The 12,982-nt window shown below is 39.0% G+C and overlaps 1 protein-coding gene across 1 annotated transcript in view; it reads right to left on the bottom strand.

Annotated features, from left to right (window-relative positions):
* The window catches only part of tox (thymocyte selection-associated high mobility group box), a gene marked incomplete at both ends in the record, with an annotated part of 48,538 nt that overhangs the window by 11,062 nt on the left and 24,494 nt on the right, over positions 1 to 12,982 (bottom strand). Inside the window, one exon of the mRNA XM_083890121.1 lies at positions 7,672 to 7,932. Coding sequence (XP_083746247.1) covers positions 7,672 to 7,932 — 261 coding nt within the window. The remainder of the gene's footprint in view (positions 1 to 7,671; positions 7,933 to 12,982) is intronic.

Below are 12,982 nucleotides of genomic sequence, written 5' to 3' on the forward strand. Positions count from 1 at the left end.
GTTTACGTGACTCTCGATTGTTAAAATGAGTCAGTTTGAAATGCGACATACGTTAGCGCTCGTTAGCGTTAATGTAATGTTAATGCACATGCCCAGTGCTATAGAAAATATTCACATTTTAGAAGCTGAAAAATCTGAAAAACTTGAAAATGCTCGATACAAGGTTCATACAGGGACACCTTTATACATGACAATGCTTCAGTGGTATTAGTCGTATTTACCTTTTTCGATACTAGCGATATGACTCAAAATATATATATATATATTGCATGATTCACAATGCACAGACTGTATAAATGTAAATACAAATCATCAACAGCTGCTTTATGGTAGGATATTTTCTTTGTCTTTGAAATAGCTTTAAATGGCACAAATGTGTTTTTAACAGCTTCATGGTTTGAAAGGTCTAAAATGATTGTGTATCAGTGTCGAACACCTGTGCCTTCTCTACCTGTCAATTGTTTGTCATTGTGAAAAGAAAGAAAAACGTCGAGGTCATAGTCTGTATCTTAGATTCCACACCGGACTGAGCAGAAGGTGGTGAAACTGTATCAGCGTGACATAACGTGTTCATGTAACAGACCCACAAGGCTCTGCCTTCAGTATTCTGTACAGTCAGCGAGCATCAGGAGTCATCCGTTCACTAATAATGAAATCTGATCGTAACCACGGCAACCGGGCAACACGGGGTCAGACAGAAGATGGGATCAGAAGCCATTTAAAACCCCCAAATCCCAACTCAGGTGTAAATACATCAATACAGATCTTAAACTGCGTTTGCTTCCTGCCACAGAAGAGAACGTTTTCAGACTGACGGAGAGAAGAGATATTAGCTCCAGTTTGTCACCTTCTTCACTCGAGTCCTTCAGTAATTACTCAGAAAGCTGTTTCCTTTGAGATATGAGGGGGGGGGGGGAAGAAAAGTAAGGAGACGGAAAAGAACAGCGTCTTTCTTGCTATTGTAAGAGTTTCAGGCACAGTTCACAGGTATTTTTGTGCTGAGTGAATGGAAAAAAAAAAACATTGAAGTTCTGCACAGCTCTGCGGGAGAGAAGATAATGTGTCGTCAGGAAATGAGGTTTTTGAAAAAGTGGAAACGACTGCATGTCAGTTATTATTCGATGATTAATCGATCGCTAAATAAAGCTTTCTGATTTCCCCCCGCTTCTTAAATATGTGAATATGTTCCGGTTTTGATCGCTCCATAGAACAAAGAAATCATTAAAACAAGACATTTGAGAAGATAATTTTCAAGGTTTGGGAAACTTATAAATTAAAGGGAAATTAATAAAGGAATTTGGGGGATTTATTGGTGAAAAGTGAAAACATTTTTCAATCACTTTAAAACAAAAATAGTCTGGTTTTTATCGCCTCAGATAAAGACATTTGAGAACAAATTTTTCTACATTTTCGGAACCAAAAAAAGTACTTAATTAATCCATAAAATATTAACCAAGAACCTTTTTAAAGATATTTTGTGGTTATTTTTTTTTACATTATTTAAATGTAACAGGTTCTTGTGTTGACTTTTGTGGCTTAGCTTCATTCTGAATTATGAGTAACATCATGTATTGTTAATTTTATTATCTTAAACACATTTTTTACCATTATCACATTTCTTTGGCTTTCGACCCAGTGTGAGACATTGGTTTTTTATCTTTTTTATTGTTGTATTGTATGACCTGTTTATTTGTGTTGCTTTTATATTTTCTACAGTATTTTATTGTTTGTTCTTAGGTCTATTATGTCACACATTTTATTTGTTTATCTCTGATGTACAGCATTTTGTTTCAGTTGTTGTTGTTTGTAAAGTGCTTTATAAATAAAGTTGGATTGTATCATATTCACACCTTGTAGTTTTAAAACGTGCTTCATCAGTAAAATTGGATCAGACTGGATTGGAAGATACAACGGAGGGAAATCTTGATATTTAAATGTCAACACACATTATACTAATAATCATAATTGGAGCTTCACAGCAGAGGGAAGTTCTCAGCAGTTTCGGACACGTTTCTCGGCGTATTTCGGTGTTTCCACGTCAAACCCTCGAGTACCGTCTCATTATTGAGTCAAGTCATCTGTGATGATGTTCTGTCCATTTCTCAGGAAAACAAAAGTGAACACTGCCAACGCGTCACCGACACGGGGACGCCTTATTCTCGCACAATGCGACACCGCGTCTTTACAAGTTTCCTCTCGGTGAGCATCTAATGATAAAGGATGTGGTCTTTTGTACTTTCGTACATCGATCTGGAACCAGTGACCCGAGTTTACCGGCAGCAGGCTCTGAAGAACTGCTGCGGTATTTAGTCGGAACGCAGAGTGATTTTTTTTGTTTGTTTTTTTTCTTCTCTAAAATGGGAAAAGGTTTCAGACTGATGTGCGCGTCTGTAGCTGTGGTTTAGCGCTAGTTTGGCTGGGACTTAAATGTCACGGGAGTAAAAAGTCAAAGCATTCAAAATCGTCACCTGCAGAAAAAGCTTCTACCTGCTCATCTCACCTATATTTAACGATTTTAACGATTTATTTATCTCAGAACCAGAGAACTGAGCTGAGTGAATGATAATAAACAACCAAATCTAATGAAATAATCAGCTTTACTGGAAAAATTTATATTATTATTTCACTTTATGGTGACTATTAACCTGTAGGACCCTTGGGATGACCTCTAACTTTGAATAATAACTGATAACAGGAGAATACATTTGAAGAATGGATATATCTGGCTCTATAACTTCACTAGCAGTTCACATGAATAGAAATAAATGGCAGGGTCAGACAGCGTCATGCAGAGTTTTGGAAACAAACACGTAGACAAACGGGTAAAATTAGAAGTCGGATTTTCCTTTCAGGGGTCACAGAATAACAGGGGGGAGCCCCTCGCTGCTCACAGGCGAATGACTCACAGTTTTAATGGGAACCTAATCTTTAGTCGGGTCACATCTTCACAGAACTGTGGTTAATGATGGGATTTCAATATGAAAAGTGTAGAAATGTAATAGCGATAGTATATATGTACATATACATATATGTATATGTATAAATACATACATATACATATATACGTATATCTATAAATACATACATATTCATATATATACGTACATATAAATAAATATATATATATATACACATATACGTATATATACGTAAATATACATACATATATTTAAACGTACATATACATATACATATATACTTACATATATATATACATACATACAGATATATTCGGCAAGTAGTCTTATATAATATTAAGTAAGTGGTAAGTATTCGTCATGAGAGGACAATGTCAAGTAACCTTTTTTTCTGTCCATTTCACACATTTAAAGGTGTCACAGAGTGCAGCAGAAATCAGGCTTTACTGGTTGTATTAGAGCGTTTTTCTCACCTGGAACATTATGTTCACACACACACACACACACACACACACACACACACACACACACACACACACACACACACGTGCACAGGTTAGAACTCGGAGCTAAACAGTTGCTCGCGTTTAAAAATGGAAATCTCAAAAAAAACAAAAAACGTCAAAAAGTCAAAAATCCATATAGTAGCTTATATTTTGAGGGCGTTGTGTGTTAAAGCTCCATTACGCTTCACATCGAACACACAGTGACTAATAAACAGATCCTGCATCACGTCGTAGATCAAATCACAACAGTACGGAGCTCCTAATGTCCCGGAAAGCGTGTTTTGTTTTTGTTTGTTTGTTTCACATAAAACAAATAGAATAAAAATGTTTTAGGACACACACATTTCTCTAAGAAAATAGATCTCCTTCTGCAGCATAACCACTGAGATGCTACCACCTTCATTAATATGAGCTTCAGGAGTGTTTACAGTATATAAAGATGTATAAAGCACCCCTAGGGCAGCTGTGGCCTAGTGGTTAGGGCTTCGAGCTTGCGACAGCTCGATCCCCGACCAGTCCGCCCCTGAGCAAGGCACCTAACCCCCTCACTGCTCCCCGAGCGCCGCTGAATGCAGGCAGCTCACTGCTCCGGGTTAGTTTGTACTTCACCTCACTGTGTGCTGTGTGTGTGTTCACTAATTCACGGTGCAGTAATTGGAATTTCCCCATTGCGGGACTAATAAGGGAATCTTAAAAAATATAACATGATATTTCATTGAGAAATAATAGCAGGGGTTCTCAAAGTTTTGATACCTGAGGGCCAATTTAGGAACCCAACATTGGACTGAGGGCCGCCAAAGGAAAAAAAAAAAGTAATAACTATGTTGTCCAAAATTTGACAATTTAAAAAAAAAAAAATTAATTTGGTCCAAAATTTGCCAAAAACATCATACTATACTATGTCGTTCAAAATGTTAAAATTTTTGGGGAAAATGTTTTGGTCCAAAATTTGACAAAAACGTCATACTATACTATGTCGTCCCTAATTTGACAATTTTTGGGCAAAAAAGTTTTTGGTCCCAAATTTGACAAAAATGACATACTATAATATGTCGTCCAAAATGTGACACTTTTTTGGGAAAAAATTTCAACACCAAAATTTAACAAAAAAGTCATACTATACTGTGTCACTATGTCATCCAAAATTTGATGACATAGTAAATACAGTTGTACAGTTAACACTTATAGGTCTGTATCCAATAATGTCCAATAAACATTTAACAAGCTTAGTAGCTCCTGGATTAAAACTATCAACTGTAATTCATTGCGGGCCGCCAGAAATGTTTTCTGCGGGCCGCCATTGGCCCCCGGGCCGCACTTTGAGAACCAATGAATTATAGTATTACATAAAGATATAAATCCAACAGGCATAGAATGCCTTTATTATGCGTTTACATATTCAATAGTGTCTCACATCAGTTATCACATATTGATAATTAGCTCAATAAATGTCACGTCATTAATTAAATTAATAATTGTGCCTGGTGAAAGTAGAATTTAATTGCTGAGGTTTTAAATTCATTAATGAACAGAAAAACCACAACAGCAAAAAAATTCAAGGTAAAACATTTAAAGCATTTATGTGTTCTGTCTGATATTAAAATATCACTTTCTGGGATTTTATGGCTCCGTACAGTTGCTATATCTGTTAGAAAAATCTGAAAAGAAATTTCACAATTAGACATTTTCCCTCCTAATCGTTCAGCTCAATGAGAACTCTGCATCGACTTCCGTTCATCTGGACAGTCTGACAAAACCTGAACTATAACCAGCTTGACCCTTCACCCTCCCTGACCTTAACCTATGACCACAGATCACATCTGACCTCAACTAGAGCCTCAGAAACGGGGGGTTCTGCCTCATTAGGACCAGGTTGTCGTCCCCGTGAGGACTGCTTGTGCTGAAAAGGTGATGAAAACAAGTCCACACACATACACTCACAGAGGACACTCATTTAGACACACTAAAAAAAAGCCTTATCCCTGACCAATTAATGACTAACCCTTTAACGAACAACTCAAATCTTAGCCTTAAACTTAAGCCAAGTCCTCATAAATGCAGTTCTGCCTCATTAGGACCAGGTTGTGGGCCCCATGAGGACTACAGGTCCTGAAAAGGTAATGAAAGCAAGTACACCGCATTGACTTTCACTCATTTGGACACAAAATTAAAAAAAAGCTTCATCCCTGTGCTTCACCATAGCCAATTCATGACTAACTCTTACCATAACCTCAAATCTTAGCCCTCTGCCTCATTAGGACCAGGTTTTGGTCTCTTTGAGGAGGACTACAGGTCCTGAAAACAAGTATCCACACACACACACAGGACACCGCATAGACTTTCACTCATTTGGACACAGTAAAAAAAGCCTTATCCTTTATACTTTAACACAACAACAACTCAAATCTTAACCCTAAACGTAAGCCAAGTCTTCAGAAAGGCAGTTCTGCCTCATTAGGACCAGGTTTTGGTCTCTTTGAGGAGGACTACAGGTCCTGAAAAGGTGATGAAAACAAGTATCCACACACACAAAGGACACCGACCACCACAGACTTTCACTCATTTGGACACAATAAGCCTTATCCTTTATACTTTAACCCAACAACAACTCAAATCTTAGCCTTAAACGTAAGCAGAGTCCACAGAAAGGCAGTTCTGCCTCATTAGGACCAGGTTTTGGTCTCTTTGAGGAGGACTACAGGTCCTGAAAAGGTGATGAAAACAAGTATCCACACACACAAAGGACACCGACCACCATAGACTTTCACTCATTTGGACACAATAAGCCTTATCCTTTATACTTTAACACAACAACAACTAAAATCTTAGCCTTAAACGTAAGCCGAGTCCTCAGAAATGCACTTCTGCCTCATTAGGACCAGGTTTTGGTCTCTATGAGGAGGACTACTGGTCCTGACAAGGTCAGTGTTTATGCCAGAAAAGATCCTAAAGAGGCAACATATACAAGTCCACACACACACACCTTCATAGCCCCCTCCAACCCACCCTCTTTAGAGCCAGACACGGTTGCTAGGCAACCATAATTCATGGGCTGGCAGTAAATGTATGTTAGAATGAGAATATAAAAATGAGCGAGAGCAGAGAGCAGCGAGAGAGAGAAGGTAGAGAAGGGCGGAGACGCACAGAGACGGAGAATAGAAGCTCATCGTCTCCGCTGTAAAAACACGGAGGAAACAGGACGAGTCACAAGCAACGTGAAAAGACATTTGCATTGAATTAAAAGTTATTAAACGTCACCGGTTATTAAACCGTGATTGTAAAAGAGAGAGAGAGAGAGAGAGAGAGGCTGAGATCTGATGGTGAGGATTCACACCGACACTTATTATAACAGGCAGATTTATTATGAAGATGCAGATAGACTGACAGACCAAACTGTGGGAGGAGGAGGAGGAGGAGGGGAGAAAAAGTTTCATTATTAATAATCTGGTCTGTATTTCTCACGCACACACACACACACACACACCTCTGTCACCTCATGCATAGCAAGTTTGTGCGACAGTTGAAGTAATCCTAACTCTAAGTGTATGACACAGTTAGCCACATCTAAATGTCACAGCTAAGAGCAAGAATTTCACTTTACCGTGAAACGAGAGACTTAAAAAAAAAAAAAAAAAAACATATGAAGCAAATGTCACATCGGCCAGCTGCTTTTGATTGGCTTTTCTAATAACACGACTCCAGGCAACATCATATTTCACACACAAAAAAGGTTGAAGTGCATTAAATATTAAAGAGTGGAGTTTAAAATACTATTTCTCTTGGCTGTTGAAGCAAAGGATGTTGACAATCTATAGATGAATCGACTATTAACCAAATTCCTACTCGTGTTTTTCTGTTTTGTACTTTACTGTTCTTTTAATTTCAATACAAGTTGGATATTTGGGTTGTAAATTAATCTAGAATATAACAACATACTAAATTTGGGTTGTACATGCTGTCATTTTGGCTGCGACATGTTCTCATGTAAACATTGTATTCAATCACTAAATCAATCGTTTTAGCTTTTTACCACCTTTTGGGTTTTCCTGTGCTCTTTAAAAGACAAGAAACCAGAAAAGCAAAATAACATTGGTTTGTGGTCAAAACGGATTGTTAACACCTGCTGTGTAATGGTGAGATAAAGCAGCAGGTGTGCGTTTGTGCACAAAGAAAACCACATCAGCAAAAAGGAAACACACACCTCTCCTCATTATTAATATTTGAGATTTATATTTACGACCACTCACCACAGACAGTGTGCTGGTCATTGGGCCGCCGTCTGGGCTGTACGTGCCGCCGTCTTGGCCGCCGGGCATCCCGGGCAGGTCCATGCCCTGCAGCTGGTAGAGGTGGTGTGAAGCCGAGCTGGGCGGAGCGTCCAGAGGGTGGTACGGTCCGGAGGGGGCATCGTGAGGGAGGTGAGGGGGGAGCATGTGGTCTGGCAGGGTCGGAGGGGTGATTGGCGGGATGTTGAAGTCGTCGTCGCCCAAACCACCGACGGAGTAGGACTACAGAGAAACAGAGACACTAGTGAAGTTATTTCCATGGAGGTTTTTTTTACGTAGTTTTTACGTAGTTAGCGAATGACGCGTTTGACGTCATGTTTATGTGTCGCGGCCCCGGATTCCAGGGATCATTTACCAGTTAGCTCAGTTAGCTGCGTTAGCTCCTTTAGCACCGTTAGCATGCCTACAGTGGAACTGGACTGGAGCGGTCTGTTTATTTATTGAAAAGAGCAGCACTATAAATAACCAGCGTACCTGTGAACTATGTATGTGTGCCTCTGTTTAGAAAGTTTAGTTTTGAGGCTCATTTCAACAATCGGGAGTCACGTAAACATGACGTCACACGTCTTTTTCAAGTCAGTAGTCATGGAAACGCGCCATGCGTTAACGTGCGTTAACGTGCGTTAACGTGCCTAGCACTACTTATTTTAGATGTTTTTTATGTCTTTTATTCATAATTCTATACAGCACTGCTTTACAAATTCAAAGTCGGATATATTCAGAAGCCGCGTCTGTGTTTGTAATCTTATAATCTCACCACATTGTTCTTCTCCATACTGACTCTTTGATAATACAGTTTCGGTACACGGACAATCAGACATAATGGGTGACATAGTCAGAATGAAGGTTCTCCATCATCTGGCTCAGAGAATTATGTCTTTGACATGGCTTGAAATGGCACAAATGTGCTTTCAGACATTTTACAGACCAAACAACTCGTTGATTAATCAAGAAATGAATCAATCATGAAAATGATCCTTAGTTGCAGCCCTACTTGCATAAAGGCGGCTTTTTTTTGAATATCATCTACTTTAAATGTGACTTATTACACTCTTGGAAATAAAAGTGCTAAGTAGAACCATAAAGTTTCTCCGGCTTCTCCTGATAGGAGAACCCTTTTTGGCTCCAAGTAGAACCTTTATAAAAAGGTTCACCAAGAACCCTTTAAAACCCTTTCTTCAGGAAAGGGTTTTTCAGAAGCACATGGTTCCAGGTAGAACTTCAGCCCTTGTAGAAGAACCCTTTTGGAACCCTTATTTCTAAGAGTGCAGAGTCTGAACTTGGAGTTGATTTCCAGAGATGGAAGAGCCGCCCGTCACCATCACGTCAGAACGTTACGACTCTGTGTTGTGTCACGTCGTCGCTCATCTTCAGCCCGAGCGCCTCTACATCACAGGCTAATTATCACTCATTATATTCCCAGCCTGACAGACAGCCGCGTGAATCACAACACAGTAATTAATACATACAAATCCCACTTGTTTGAGAGAATACCCATAGGTGGCTCTCGGCGTGTTGGAAAGCACCGAGTGCTAATCTGACACACAAAGGGGAAAACAATCCTGCACATAATGAAGAATTGTAGAAGGCAAAGACAAACGAGAGGACAACATGAAGGAGGAAATGGAGTGAGAGAATCATGCGAGGGAAAAGTGAGAGACCTGAGGGCGAAGTGAGAGCCAGTGTTAGAGAAGCCCTCTCATACTAATCTGACAGAGGAGATCTTTTATAGAGAATGACAGCCTTTTCTGCTTGGCTAGCCACACTCTTTTTGCTCTTCATTTCTCTCCAGCGCTTCTCCCTCCACTTCTCTTCTGGCCGCTCACTTCTTTCTAATCTCATCCTCAGTCTCTCTCTTTCATCTCACTCACTCCCTCCCTCCCTTCCTCCCTGGCGCAGTGTTGCGTTATGAGTTGCATGACTTGTGCTGTATACGATGTGTGACGTATACAGAGCTGCCGCGGTGGAAACTGCAAAATAAACGTGGGGAAGTAGAAAGAAGAATGAAAAGAATAACTTATCTTTATACTTATAAAGATAAGTCATTTGAAAAACTTAAACAGACCAAGGCAGACACTGACGCTTCATTTAAAGACACCTAACGTGGTCAGATGTTTGGTCCGTTCTTCACTTTTTCTGTAGTTTTGTATATTTACATGGCATCACCATTATACTGCATGCATCATATTATCGGCAGGATATCGGTATTGGCAGATATTGGCTTAATGTATTATCGAATATCTGCAAACACACCAAGATAGAGCTGAAACAATTATTAATTGAGTACTAAATTATAATTTACAATAATTAAATAACAATAACATTCATTTTTTTTTATTAGATTTCTGATTGTTTTAGCTTCTTAAATGTGAACATTTTCTTTGTTTCTTTGCTCCACATACACTCTTAGAAATAAGGGTTCCAAAAGGGTTCTTCTACAAGGGCTGAGGTTCTACCTGGAACCATTTGCTTCTGAAAGGGTTCTTGGTAACACTAATGGTTCCAGTAAGAACCATTTTGATCCAGAGAGATCCTTTCCCGAATAAAGGTTGGAGGGTTCTTGATGGAACCCTCCAAAAGGGTTCCAGGTGGAACTATTATAAAAAAGGTTCTACCTGGAGCCAAAAAGGGTTCTCCTATGAGGACAAGCCGAAGAACCTTTTATGGTTCTACTTAGCACTTTTATTTCTAAGAGTGTGACAAAGAAATCATTAAAACTGAATCAATTTGGTTTGTGGACAAAAACAAGACATTCGAGAACATCGTCATTTCCAGGTTTGACAAACACTGATCAACGTATTTTCTGACATTTTATAGACCAAGCGATTAATAGAGAAAATAATCAACAGGTTAATCGATTACGATAATAATCGTTAGTTGCAGCTCTAGACCAATATCCACCGAATGGTAAGCTAAAATAAGCTGCTACCTCCTAGACTTCGATGCTGGCACCCCCAACAATTGTTATTTCTTACGGTTATGTATTTTGCTCAATGAGAAAAATGTGCATCTACATCTGCAGTGACATGATAATGAAAAATATGTCAATTTTACTGCAGAAGAGATCTCTGCAGTTGGGCACAGGAAAAACCTTTAAAAATCCAAGCACTCCTCATATATCAACACATCAGACCTTGGCAAAAGGTCCAATATCGTGCATCTTTAGATCAAATCTCACACATGAATGACATCAAAGGTTTAGAAAGCGCCATTAATGCACAACTCTTAGTTGTACAAGTGCGTTTTGCTTTCCTATTTTGACACATTCAGTATCTCAGTACATCTTCCATGTGGGTACATGTCCCTTTGAAAGACAACAGCTTGTCACTGGTGGAGCTAGTTTTAAGCTGCTAACCCTGGCGAAAAACTTGGCTCGCGTCGCCCGCCTCCTTTTGGTAACTTTATTGTCTGAGCACGCGTAACCGTCCTTAAGAGAGCACTAATACTTCATGTAGTGTATTTTATGATATTCCTGGCAACTCTTAAGACTGCAAATGCAATCATTTCAGGCGCCACAGCACATGGGCTGAAATTAATCCCAAAGGGAAGTCTTTTTTAGTTTTGACACGAGTTTGAGTGCAGGAGTGCTGTGATGCCGACTCATTGGTGATTATGCATCCATACAGACAAATCTATTGGTTTTCGTAAATGTTTCACTCCATCTTCATAGTAGTTTATGTTCCATGAACATCACACACGTTCCTGCTTCTGAAAATACTCACTAAAGCAGCATTAGTAGTTAGTTAGATAGTTAAAAAATAGTCCAAAATTCCTAAACATCATGTATATGATTCCATAAGAACAGGATGTAAAGACACATGAACCATGTGAGAGTGATCATTATAGAAAATATAGAAAAACAGAGTCGGACTTATATCGGCCCTCGAGGCTATGGTATTGGTCATTCGAGCCATGCCTATTAAACATATTTTGGTTGTTTTTTTGTCTTAGTTTTTACAATAGCGCTGTATCACATGTCACAAAAGTTGACGTGTAAACGGAGGCGTTTCTTTGTCATCTTCTTTGTGATTCATCCACCGAGGTCTACTTGTCCTGTTTTTGTAATCAAGAAGCGAGCGATTCGGTTTCAAAAAAGTCAGTTATCTTCACTTTGAAATCATTTCCTCTTCATTCACATGAATGTGTACTACACCTACGTGTTTCATGGTCCTGCGTGTTGACACACACTGTCCGTCTGTTTGCTCTCTCCCTCCTGTGTCTACTCAATTTCTTCAAGTTCTACATAAATTACCCTCCCCTCCTTCTGCTCCCCCATTCATGTCAGCTCAATAGCCTGTTCCCTGTGCACTGGGAGCTTCTTGAAAGACTAATGTCGTCAGCGTCGGCAACTTTCTTGGCAAGAACCTTTTATTTTCACTACACCGTCAACGTCTGTTGGACACAGGGTGGGAACACAAGGTCAAAAATGGTATAACTACAATAAAAATGTCAAATCAGTTGATGATGATATACACTACCGTTCAAAAGTTTGGGCTCACTTAGAAATGTTCTTATTTTTCAATGATTGTAGCATTAAATGAATTAGAAATATACTCTATACATTGTTAACGTGGTTAAAGACTATTCTAGCTGCAAATGGTACATTGTGTTTGCTAATGGCGTTAGAAGGCTATTGGATGATTAGAAAACCCTTGAAAACCCTTGTGCAATGATGTTAGCACAGCTGAAAACAGTTTTGCTGGTTCTTTGACAAAAGGGCAAAATGATTATTTGATTAAAAATCATAATTTCTAATCTTGTCAATGTATTTACTATACTTTCTATTCATTTTGAAACTCTTTTGATGCATACAAGTGTGACTTTCAATGGAAAACAAAACAATTGTATAGGTGACCACACACTTTTGAACGGTAGTGTACATAAAGCCATAAAGCCAATATCTGCCAATACCGATATCCTGTCGATAATATGATACATGCAGTATAACGATGATGCCATGTAAATCCACACAACTACAGAACAAATAAAGAACGGACCAAATATCTGACCACGTTAGGTGTCTTTAAATGGAGTGTCGGTGTCTGCCTTGGTCTGTTTAAGGTCTTCAAATTTCTATCTTTAAAAGTTATTCTTTTCATTCCTTCTTTCTACTTCCCCACGTTTTATTTCGCAGTGGTCAAACGATGGTTTTCCAATTTCCCAAAAATTGGGCGACCCCAAACTTTTGAATGGTAGTGTAAATAACTTTTGTTTTATAGCTATTGAGGACGATTTCATTGCGATATACACTGATAATGTTTACACAGCAGAT

Source organism: Microchirus variegatus, assembly GCF_963457635.1.
Source record: "Microchirus variegatus genome assembly, chromosome: 5".
Lineage (NCBI taxonomy): Eukaryota > Metazoa > Chordata > Actinopteri > Pleuronectiformes > Soleidae > Microchirus > Microchirus variegatus.